At 35.8% G+C, this 12,500-nt stretch overlaps 1 protein-coding gene across 8 annotated transcripts in view; it reads left to right on the top strand.

The window, feature by feature from the left end:
* Positions 1-12,500, top strand: part of Atpalpha (sodium/potassium-transporting ATPase subunit alpha) — an 81,086-nt gene that overhangs the window by 32,453 nt on the left and 36,133 nt on the right. Inside the window, exon 1 of one of the 8 annotated variants that reach the window (XM_035880721.2) lies at positions 6,388-6,547. The exons of 6 other annotated variants lie outside the window; for them this stretch is intronic. In XM_035880721.2, the coding sequence (XP_035736614.1) occupies positions 6,536-6,547 (12 nt within the window). In that variant the 5' untranslated portion in view covers positions 6,388-6,535. Of the gene's footprint in view, positions 1-6,387; positions 6,548-12,500 lie in introns of those variants that run through there. One more of the 8 variants, XM_035880719.2, reaches the window with a different exon arrangement.

The raw sequence follows: 12,500 nt of genomic DNA, 5'->3' as shown, positions 1-12,500 counted from the left end.
CTTTTATTTTCCATTCGAAGATTTATTATTATTAATATTGTATAACGTATTGTTTTCCTAACGCGAAAATTATAGCTAACACGCACGATATATATATATATATATATATATATATATATATATATATAGTTTTTCCATTCTTTTATTTTCTTTTCCTTTTGTTTTTTCTTAATATTTTCTTCTTCTTCTTCTTCTTCTTCTTTTTGTTTTTCCTTTTCTTCTCTTCGCTTATCGACGCTATTTAGAAGAACTGAACGTGATCTCTATTCGTTCGTTTCTATTTCGAACAGAAAGTTTCTCTATCTCTCTCTCTCTCTCTCTCTCTCTCTTTCTCTTTCTCTCTCTTCAGTTTAGATGAATCGAATCAACGTATACGCGTCCGTGTCTGTGTCTCTTCTCTCTCTCTCTTTTCTTTTTTCTTTTTTTTTTTTTGTACAGAATGAGCGCGAAAAGTTTTGTCAAAGATATTTTTAAAAATCTGTTATTCCATTTAACGATTGATCGTTCGAGTTGATTCGTCCTTTCCTTTTTTTCTTTCGTTTGAATTGAAAAAAATAGAAAAAAGAAAAAAAAAAGAGAAGAAATGTTTCCAAACAGGACAGTTTTGTTATTTGAAAAGTTAAGTCTTTAAAAATGAAAAACAAAAATAAAAGAGTCACGGTAAAGAGTAATAATATAGGATTTTTAAGTCATCGTTAGAAACTTCTGACTTACTCTGTACATATATACACACTTACACTCACACGTGCATATATATATATATATATATATATATATATATATATATATATATATATCGAGTTTGCTTGATGGTTCGGATAAATTCAGCGGCAGATCGTAAGACAAACTGCACGAGAGAGCGGCTTTCGCAAGGGAACGACGGAATTATGGATGGATCGAATGGCGGAAAAGGGTTTTAGTAATGGAAATTGAGAGTTCGAGTCGTTTTGCGAACTCTATGGCATTTATCTTCCCTCGTGCGTAACTTGTTTGCCCGATTTATTTACTAGTTGATCGATTTTTGAAGATGCCGAGGAAAAAAGAGAGAGAGAGAGAAAAGGAGTACAAAAAGAGAATTATAAAGGGCTCACGAATCAATATCGAAGTGTACTCTCGATTAGGTTTCTACTACTTATCGATTTTCCCTCGAATGATTTAATCCTCATTATTTTATCGATTTACAAAAAAAAAAAAAGAAGAGAGAACATCAACACCGTCCTCTCTTCTCTATCGGAATTTCGTTTTTACGTTCAAAAAAAAGTAAAATAAAATAAAAGAGAGAAAGAAAAATAACTAAATTTCGGAGCGAAGATATATTTGTCAAAGGCGGCCAATCTTGTTGAGATGAACACAACAACAACAACAACAACAACAACAACAACACCAACAACAACGACGACGACGACGACGACGACGATGATGATAATAATAACAATAATAAAAAGTGTCAATTTCTTTAACAAGACATCACACCATTAGAATGTTTTGAAGAGATGTGTGCATTGATTATGACCTTGTTCCTTAGACGATAATATTGTCGGCTAGTCGTCTTAGGAATTTCATTGACGTACTTGCGAAAGACGAGAAAGAAAGGGATCATCTTTTTGACTGGATTCTCTCTCTCTCTCTCTCTCTCTCTCTTTCTGTCTCTCTCTCTCTCTTCTATTTTTTGCTTATCTTCGTCATCGTTCGTGCTCTATTAATAATAGCAAATTTTGGTAAGGAGCCATATGCTTCCTTATGTTATATCTACTCTGCCATTTTTTTTCCCATTTTTTTGTATACACTCATTTTTTTTTTTTTAAATGTCTTCCTTTTATATACAGAGTATAATGAAACAAATAACGTCAAATATTACCTAGAATAGATTTCTCATATACAAAAGGAAATAAATAGAAGTTATTATATCAACATCGATCTGTAAAACCATTAATTTCAGAGTTATACATAATAGATAGATAGATAGATAGATGGTAGATAGATGGATGGATGGATAGATAAATAGATAGATTTTCATTGTTAGTGTATAACGAAGATGTGTTTATTTAATGATATATACGATACGATGTTTATTAATGCTATGAATTGTTAAAGAAAAATTTTTTTCTCGAATATAAATTCTTTTAGCTCGTTATACGAATTTTTAACAAATATCTGAAACCATAAATAAATAGATATTATATACTTATGTGTGTATGTACATATGGTTTTAAAGTATGGTACATTTTTTTGATGACGTTGAAAATAATTTAGTAAACAAAAAAAAAAAAAAAGAAAAAAAAATCTGTCATATCTGTACAATGCACATAAATAAATTTATACTCGAAAGAGAGGAAGAGAGATAGAGATAGAGAGAGAGAGAGAGAGAAAAGAGAAGATAGAGTATAGTCAGGTTTTTTTTTTTATTTCACCTAATTCCTCCCTCACATATATAATTCCTTATCTCATTTATTTTCTATTAGCTATCTAACGCATATCGATTCGTCGATATTATTGTACAAATATTTCTTATACTATTTTATCATTGGATTATTAACCTAAACATTATTTTCCTATCACAACGACAATAAATATTTTATGTTGTTATTTAAACGTTGATAATTATTTTCTTTTATCGCGTATTAGGTTTGATCAAATATACACGTAGGAATGAGTTTAATGTAAACGACGAAAGAAATATCGATTAGTATAACATTTACTTATAGTCTGATAATTAAGGAAAGCATTTTTTTTTTTTTTCTCAAATGACATGCCAAAGGGCATTAAAGTCTTACACTTACATATGTAGATTACTAGCTTAATATATCACTTTAATTATTATTACTACTGTTATCGCACGATCTAATTGTTCTCGTTTCTTTATTAACACGTTTTTAATTTCACTCGAAATTACTAATAAAAATATATATACACGCACACACATATATATATATAATATATTTATTAATTAATAAATCGTTCTTTGTTACTTCGAAGGGATGAAGAATGAGGACAATTATGAAACACGAGAAACTACTTTGAATTTACATCTCCATTTTCAATTGTTAGAAAAAGTTGCTGTTACTGCTGCTGCAACTGTAGCCCAGCGGGGGTGGGTAGCACTGTAGCAAAAAGAGAGTGAGATAGAGATAGAGGTAGAGATAGAGAGAGAGAGCTAGCAGCAATACGCCGAATTGTAGGTATCTACGTACTCTCGCGGAATCGATCGACATCGAGTACGTTACGTTGTACTCACGAGAGGGCTCGCAAGATTCCACACCTTTCCTCTCTTCTTCTCTTTACTCCCCTTCACTGTACTTCTCTCTCTCTCTCTCTCACCCTCTCTTCCTACAACTCTCTCGAAATCTTTCACAAGATAAAAAAGAAACGAGGAAAAAGTAATCTCGTGGTTGAATCGTAGGACATCTTATGGTCCATGGAACGAACCATTTGATGGTATATACAAGTAACCACGAAGTAAAAAAGGATTGCACGGGAGAGCTAGCCTACATTCAAGCATTTCCCACCCTCACTCTCTCTCCCTCTCTCTTTCTTTTTCTTTCTTTCTTTCTTTCGAAGAATAATAAAAAAAAAAGAAGCTAAAAGAAAAAGAAAAAAAAATAAAAGGGGGATGAAAAGAGGGTTCCTAACGTGGCAGGATAGAGAGCGACAGTTTATAAGAGATAGCACTGCGTGTGTATTCTCATCTCTCTTTCTCTCTTTCATCCGTTTACATATATATATTGCACCTATCTCTCTGTGTATATGTTTTTTCTCTCTCTCTCTCTCTCTCTCTCTCTCTCTCCTCTCTCTCTTTCTGTATATGCTATGTAATATGGTCTGTGCGCGCGCGCGCGCGTGTGTGTGTGTATATGTGTGTGACGAGTGGGTTGAGTAGAGTCGGTCGGTCGGTCGGCCAAAGCGCCGTGTGGCGCGTAGCCCAGTAGCACAGATCGTGCCACAGTGGTTCTCAACCATTCCATTATAATGTTAGCTTTGATTAAAAAGTACTAAAGATTAATATGTATAGATATATATATAGATATATTATATATATAGATATATTATATATGTAGATATATATATATATATATAGATATATATATAATATATATATATATATATAGATATATATATATATATATACGTAGCATGTATGTATACCTATAAGTAATTAAGTATATATGTACATATATATATATATACGTAGCATATATGTATACCTATAAGTAATTAAGTATAATGTACATATATATACATATATATATATACGTAGCATATATGTATACCTATAAGTAATTAAGTATATATGTACATATATATACATATATATATATATATATATATATATATATATATAATATATATATTATATATACGTAGCATATATGTATACCTATATGTAATTAAGTATATATGTACATATATATACACGTCTACGTATATATTGGGTTGGCAACTAAGTGATTGCGGATTACACTTTCCGTTGTATAATAGATAATATTCCGTTGGCAACTAAGTCATTGCGGAAACAGAATCCGCAATCACTTAGTTGCCAACGGGATATTGTTTTGGCAACTAAGTCATTGCGGGAATAGGAAACGCAATCACTTAGTTGCCAAGACAATATCCCGTTGGCAACTAAGTCATTGCGGAAACAGAATCCGCAATCACTTAGTTGCCAACGCAACTAAGTTTTGGCAACTAAGTCGTTGCGGTTACCGAATCCGCAATCACTTAGTTGCCAACGCCATATTGTTTTGGCAACTAAGTCGTTGCGTTTCTTAAATGCGACATTACTTTCCGGTCCCTCCTTGGTTATGGACCGGAAAGTAGTGTCGTTTCTTAAAAGCGACATTACTTTCCGGTCCCCCTTGGTTATGGACCGAAAAGTAGTGTCGTTTCTTAAAAGCGACATTACTTTCCGGTCCCCCTTGGTTATGGACCGAAAAGTAGTGTCGTTTCTTAAAAGCGACATTACTTTCCGGTCCCCCTTGGTTATGGACCGAAAAGTAGTGTCGTTTCTTAAAAGCGACATTACTTTCCGGTCCCCCTTGGTTATGGACCGAAAAGTAGTGTCGTTTCTTAAAAGCGACATTACTTTCCGGTCCCTCCTTGGTTATGGACCGGAAAGTAGTGTCGTTTCTGTAAAGCGACATTACTTTCCGGTCTCCCTAATATATATATATATATATGTATATATATATTATGTAATATATATGTATATATATATATAATATGTATGTATATTACACTTCGATTATCTTATACACTGTATGTCATAGAAAGAGAAAGAGAAATGAAATGAAACTATTTAAGAATTAATCGTCATGATAAGAGGACAGGAGGAAGGGATGTAAAACGTTTGTAACACTTTCCTCGATTTAGAGACATTAGGAAAGGAGGGATTAGGGATCGATAATATGAAAAAGTATGTCGAAAAGGGAGTAACGGAGTATGACAGACACGTTGGACAGGTTGACGACGATGGGACACTAGAATTGGAGAATCACTGGGGTTTCGTGCTTTCTACGAGCTTGCGCGTTCGACGTTAGCGCGTTTCGGGGGCGCGTTACATAGAGAGAAAGAGAGATAGATAGATAGACAGATAGAGACGAAGAAACGGAAGATAGAAACGGAAAGATAGAAAGAGAGAGAGAAAGAAGAAAGGTAGCAGCAAGCAAGGAAGGAAGGAAGGAAGGAGAAAAGGGGTGGTGCGGGCACGTTCCAGAGTTACGAGGGTTCTGGGCTTCGAGACGGGTAGACCTGGTTTGGTGGGGATGATGCACGTCGGCCTCGCTCGGTTGGGCGGTGGCGCTGCCGGGTAGCTAGCACGAAGTAGTATCGCTTATGTTAGAGAGTAGTTGAACGGGGGCTGAAACGGGGGATCAGAGAGAGAGAGAGAGAAGGATTGATTGAAGGAGGGGGTAAGGTATAGGACGAGGAAGAGATGGGGAAGGAGTAGGGAGTATGGAATAGTATGGAATAGTATGGAGTAGGAGTATAAGTAGAAGTTGGACGAGAAGGGGTGAGGGATGAGGTCGGGGCCTTGATAGGAGGATGAGGAGGACGAGAAGGTGGAGTAGGAGGAAGAGGAGGTGGTGACGGCGGAGAAAGAAGTGGGACGCGTGGCGGGGATGGACGGACGTCGCGAGAAAATTGCCGTCGCGCAGCATGGTGGCGCTGCGAACGTCGCGAGGCAAACTCGCTGAGGTTCTCGGTAAGGTGGATAGGTGGTAGTAGTGGGGGAAGACCAATGAGTAGGAGAAGAAGGTTGGTTCTCTTTCGTAAGAGAGAGATAGAGATAGAGATATAATATATATATATATATGTCGAGAGAGAAAGAGAGAGAGAGAAGACGCGCGCGCAACGTTCGCGCGCAACGGCGGCTCCGTTCGTCGCGTTCTTCGACGGTGTGGTAGGGGTGTGGTGGTGGGGAGGACGGGTCGATGATGCCGGCGGTCCTCGACGACACGAAACGCCAGTCAGTCTCTGGTCCACTCGAAGTCGCGCTGTTAACCTTCTATTCTCATCGAACACACCGCTCGCCGCAGCCATGGGTGACAAGGTTTGTGCCATTAAAAGAAAAAAAGATAGAGAGAGAGAGAGAGAGAGAAAGATAAAAAAGAGAGAGGATAAGTAAGAAAAAAAGAGAGAGAGAGAGAGAGAGAATAAAAGAAAAGTAACGTAATATTAATCTCGTCGTTTCCGTTGCGTCGTTTGTACACGTTTATACACGTTTATCCCGTTTATCGTCGTTATCGTTGTTATCGTTGTTCGTTGATCGTTGTTGTCCACCGTCGTCGTTTGCGTCGTCTAATTTTTTGAACCAAACTCTTTGAAACTTACTCTCTTATTTTGTTCGCGTACTGACGTTAACGTTAACGTATGTTATTAACGTACGTTAACGTAAGTACGTAACGTAACGTAAGTTGCTAAGTAAGTAAGTAAGTAAAGTAGATACGTACGTTCGCCAGCTGAGTATCGTCATTGAGAATAAGGTAGAAAAATATATAGAGATAGACTGAGTGAATATTCTGAAATTAGAGAGAAACCGGGGATAAATAGTAGACAGAGAGAGAAAGAAAGAGAGAGAGAGAGAGAGAGAGAGAGAGAGAGAAAGATCTGTCGATAGTGTAATACAGCATTGTTAAAGAGGAGCTTCGATCGGTTCTGTAAGAGAAAGAGAGAGAGAGAGAGAAAGAGGGTGGGAGTGGAGAGATAGATAGACAGAGACAGAGAGGGTGAAAGAGGGTGAGACAAGATAGGGTCGTAATTTCGACTGCTCTCTTCTTCTTCTTTCTTTTCTTCTTCTTTTCCTTCTTCTTTTTCTCTATAATTTTTCTCTATTTCGATAACCTATTCATCATTTTATTATTTATACCATACGATCTCTCTTCATTTATCATTTATCCATCTATCTATCTATCTATTTATCATATTTTGTAATTATAGTGAAGTATAGTTTCATCATCGAGTGTTATATAGTTTTTTACAATTAACAACGCGCTTAGGATTCCCGTACCTTCTTTCGTTTCCTCTCCTTTTTCTCTTTTTAATCTTTTTTCTTTCCCCACCCCCTCTTTTTCTCTCTCTTCCTCCTTCCCCTTCTCCTCCCTTCCTTCCTCCCTCTCTCTCTCTTTCTCTGTCCTACTTCGTTTATTTCTTTCTGATAGATCACGAAAGGATATTTTATTTAATGAAACTTTTTCTTAATATACAAAAAAAACGTTAGAATTCGCTCAGCCGAAATTATCATCGTTCTAATAAAATAATAATAATAAAATAAAAAAAAAATAATAAATAAATAAATAAAAGAAAAAAGAAAGAAGCGTTGGAATGATCGATTTACTTTTCAATCATTGATAAGCTCTCGTAGAAATGATTTGGATAGTCCTAAGGATAGAAAATATTTTGAAGTGTCCATCCGTCCGTTCGTCCGTTCATTCGTTCGTCTGTCTGTCTGTCTGTCTGTCCGTCTGTCTGTCTGTTGTCGAGCTGTCAATTTGACGCTTTTCGTGTGCTCATTCGTGTTGGCAAGATCATAAAGTCGCGCGACGCATTGCAGAATGGAGAGGTTTAAATCGGCTGTGCGTTTGCGTGATGAGTTTTAACGACCAGTGCTCTATCTCTATCTATCTCTCTATCTTTATTTCTCTCTCTCTCTCTCTTTCTCTCCTCTATCCTCTATCTAATATATCTATCATATCCGAGTAGATCGGTTAGCTCGTGGTTTTCTGATCCGATTCATCGTGACGTATTCGATGGTAAGCCTGTTTCTTAGTTTTCTTTCTCGAGTATGGCCAATCGCGTTAGAGTCGAATCAGCTGAGAAAGAATTAAAAAGAGAGAGAGAGAGAGATATGAAAAGATAAATGGAATCTTTCCCTGTGAGTTTTTTTTTCTCTTTGTTTTTCCCCTTCCTCCTTTTTTTCCTGGGATATATGCTAATCGAAAAGGGAGAATCGAGCTCTTCGTTAATCTGCGCCTGCGTGGGGATCTTTCCAAAGAGAGAGAGAGAGAGAGAGAGAGAGAGAGAGAGAGAGAGAGAAATAGATAGAGATAGATATAGGATAGAGATAAAGATAGAGATAGAGATCTTGTTTAACGACGAGCTTCGAAATCACACGAACTCAATAAGTGCTATTGTAAGAATTTCTAAAAGAATTTCTAAAAGAAAGGAAGGAAGGAAAGATAAAAGAAAACATTTTGATGATTTGAGTTAGTTGTATTGATCGAAATGAACAATACAATTTGTCATTATAAGAAATTGTAACAAATTCTCTCCTCTCCCTCTCTCTTTCTCTCTCTCTCTCTCTCTCTTTCTTTCAACTTTTTCCACATTTTCCTCAATTTCTTTTTTTCTACTCTTTGAACGTCGTCGTCGTCATCGTCGTCGTCGACGTGGTTGCGTTTATATAATTCGGAAGTGGTGATCGCAACCAAGTGCATACGCGCGATTTTATCTCGACATTCTTTGAAACGAGAAAGAGACGGAGAAAGAGTGTGAGTGCGTGTGTGCGTGTGTGTGCGTGCGTGCGTGCGCGTGTGTGTGTGTGTGAGAGAGAGAGAGAGAGAAAGAAGGATATTGTCGCAGAGAGAAACATTTGCCAGAAAATTTCCTTGTCACTCGATACAAATGCGCGCGTAGTGATTTTCTCATGATCGGCTTCTGCGCAGGACAGTCTCTCTCTTTTTCTCTTTCTATTTCTTTATCTCTATCTCTTTCTCTCTCTCTCTCTCTCCCTCTCCCTCTCTGTCTGTTTTTCTTGGTCGTACTGGATATAGATATTTCGGTAGAAAATTTACGATCTCAATTATGTGTTCGATTTAATGAAAAGAAAACACGATGTTATAATTCAAATTGGCTCAATAATTATTGAACAATTATTTCCTTCAATTATTCTTGGCATTGACGTTTCCATTACGATCGAAAGATTTCATTAATAGTTTTTCTTCTTTTTTTTTTTTCTTCTTTTTTCTTTTACCTCCCTCCTTCCCTCTCAACCTCTCTTTTTCTTGATATCGATAATAGAATCTTGTTGCTCGAACTCTGTCGAGGATGACGTGAACATAATTAATTATTTGTGATTCGTTGACTGATCGATTATTTTTGTTCGAGTAATTTAAAAATTCTAAAAATTTTTTGCTTTTCTTTCTTTCTTTTTTTCCCCTTCCCAAATATATATTAATCGTAGAATAATTTCGTGTTCATAGAACGAGAATGATAATAGAAAGTATCATTAAGATTTCGTAAAAGTTATGAGAAATCCTACGAGAGAACGAATCTTAATTATAACGAGTCTTTTTTCTTCCTTCTCTTTCTTCTCTGTTTTTTTCTTCTCTTTTATCTTTTATCTTTTATCTTTTTTCCCATGATCGAAGATGACCCCCAGAACCTTCGATTTGAGCTCTCGACGATAAGACACCTGACACGCCCTCGAATGCAAGCTCCCTCTTTCCGAGCTTTACCATCCTTTCTCAACCCCTTCGTTCTATTATCTCTTCCGTCTTCCATTTTAAACTGACATGTATGTCTAGAACATGTACCACAAATATGCGCCCGCATATTTATATATATATATATATATATATATATATATATATATATATAGACATACACATGGTTAATTTATCTCATCGATTAATAATAATCCAATTGATAGATTCGATCGATTAACTCGTATCGATATTTCATCGACGGTGAATCATTAATAACGAAATTAAATCCGATCTGAAAGTTTACTCTTCCTCCTCGCTCTTCTTTATATATATATATTTTTTTCTTTTTCTTTTTTTTCTAATCGTTTTCTTAATCTATTTTTTTTCGTGAAAGTAAAAGGAAATGAAGAAAAATAAAAATAAAAATAAAAAAGAAGGGAAAAAGAAAGAAAAGAATTTCACAAAAGGAAAGAAGAAAGATTGTATAACACGATCGATGAAGCAAGAAGAAAGATGTGGAGGTGGAGAATGAGGAAGAGAAGAAGGAGGAAGAGAAGGAGGAGGAGGAGGAGGAGAAGGAGGAGTTAGAACGAGGCAACGAAATCGTTAAAGAGGTCAAGAGGGAGAGTAAAAGAGAGAGAGAGAGAGTGTGTGTGTGTGTGGGAAAGATAGATAGACAAAAAAAATGTTCGTACAGGAAAGAAAAGGAAAAAAAAAAGAGAGAACGTCATCGATCCCTCTGGATCATCCCTTGATCCTTCTAATTCTTATAGATCTTGAAATTTTCGTGTCTGGCTGTAGATTCTGTGCTTTTATAAAAATCTATCATTTCGCGACTGTTGGATATAATAACGATATTTCTTTAACAAAGACAGAGACTGATAGATAGATAGATAGATAGATAGATAGATAGGTAAATAGATAGAGAGAGATAGAGAGAGAGAGAGAGAGAGAGAGAGAGAGAGAGAGAGAGAGAGAGAGAATGTATATAAAAACGAAACGAGATCGCCCTATTCGATGGTGCGTTGTCTGTTAACCATTTCGAACGAACGGCGGCGCTGATGCGGTCGCGCGCACGAACGATCGAGCTTGAAGAGTTCGTGACTGTGTGGATGATCCAAGGACGGGCATCGTCAATTGAAAAGGTCGATCCTTTTAAGAGGCCCTTACCGACGTTTTCCATTCATTGAAATTTCTTTCGCCTTCCACATTGGCCGTTTTAACTTCCGCCTGCGATTATCTATCGCATGTAGTTTCCGCGCGGCTAACGCATTAACTCCGCGAAACTTTTTGCTTCCCTCATCGTCGTCCACTCCCTCATATCCATCCCCTAATTCCTCATCGTCATCTTTATCCCTCGATCCTTTGCCGAATTGTGTGTGCGACAGTGTGATTACTTCGATTTTTTATTTGTTTTGTGTGGGTTTGTTTCTCTCTTTCTCTCTCTTCCGTATATGCGAGTTTTTTAATTACTACCATTGCTGCTGCTGCTGTTGTTGTTGTTGTTGTTGTTGTTTTTACTATTATTATTTTCTATTTCTTCTTCTCCTTTTCTTTTTTTCTTTTTTTATTCGACAAAAATCGTACAGCAAAAATCATGGCTTTTTTCTTTTTTTTTTTTTTTTTTTTTTTTATATATATATATGTCGTATTGATTAATCCACGTGGATTCTTTGTAAGTCGAGGATCTCGATCGTACATTTTCAATCGATCAGATAACAAATTAATTGACAGTTTAATATGATTTAATATGTAAAGGAATTTTTTTTTTTTCCTTTTTATTTATTTTTTCTTTTTCTTTCTTTTTTTTTTTTTATTTTATTTTCTTAATCGATAAGTAATCGATCTCCGATCGATAAAAAATGAATTTGTTTAATGCGATAAGCGTTGATACGAATATGCATATATATATATATATATTTTCTTTTTCTTTCTTTTTAGACACGTGCGTAAGAGATAAATCTGTCCTCCTTCTTTTTCTCTCTTTTGCTCTTTCTCTTGTGGAATTTCTGTGTCTTTTTTTTTTTTTCTTTCCCGTTGTTATTATTATCATTATTATTATTATTATCTTTTCCTTCCTTCTTAAGGTGACGCAGGCTTGGCGACCTCATTGATCATTCCAGGCGTACGCTTTGTGGTAGGACTTGCGCCCTTTGCAAAGTGTTCAGGGCGGTTACATAATGTAGTGACGTTAGTTCATTCAGGCCGTTCATTCGTCCATCTATTGTGAAACACACTCGTGTCTCGACTGGAAACTTCCAAAGTATAAACGACCTATCCTATAAAGATTTACATACATACATTACATTACATTACATTACATTACATACATATTTCGTAATTTATATTTCGATTAAATGAATTCTCATAGTTTTCGGATATTTACAACTAAAGCAAAAGGAGGGAAAGAAAAAAAATAGAAAAAAGAAAAGAAAGGGAAAAGAAGAAAAAGACAATCATAAAAATGTTACAAAATTTTACATTAAATTTAATTTATATACCTATAATACGTATGTTATATATGTATGTGTAAATATATCTCGGACAGGTGTTCTCCTATCGTTCTTGATTATTCCTTTT

This window comes from Vespa mandarinia, chromosome 19, assembly GCF_050613455.1.
Source record: "Vespa mandarinia isolate Hongniang chromosome 19, ASM5061345v1, whole genome shotgun sequence".
Classification (NCBI taxonomy): domain Eukaryota; kingdom Metazoa; phylum Arthropoda; class Insecta; order Hymenoptera; family Vespidae; genus Vespa; species Vespa mandarinia.
This window is presented reverse-complemented; position numbering and strand designations above follow the sequence as displayed.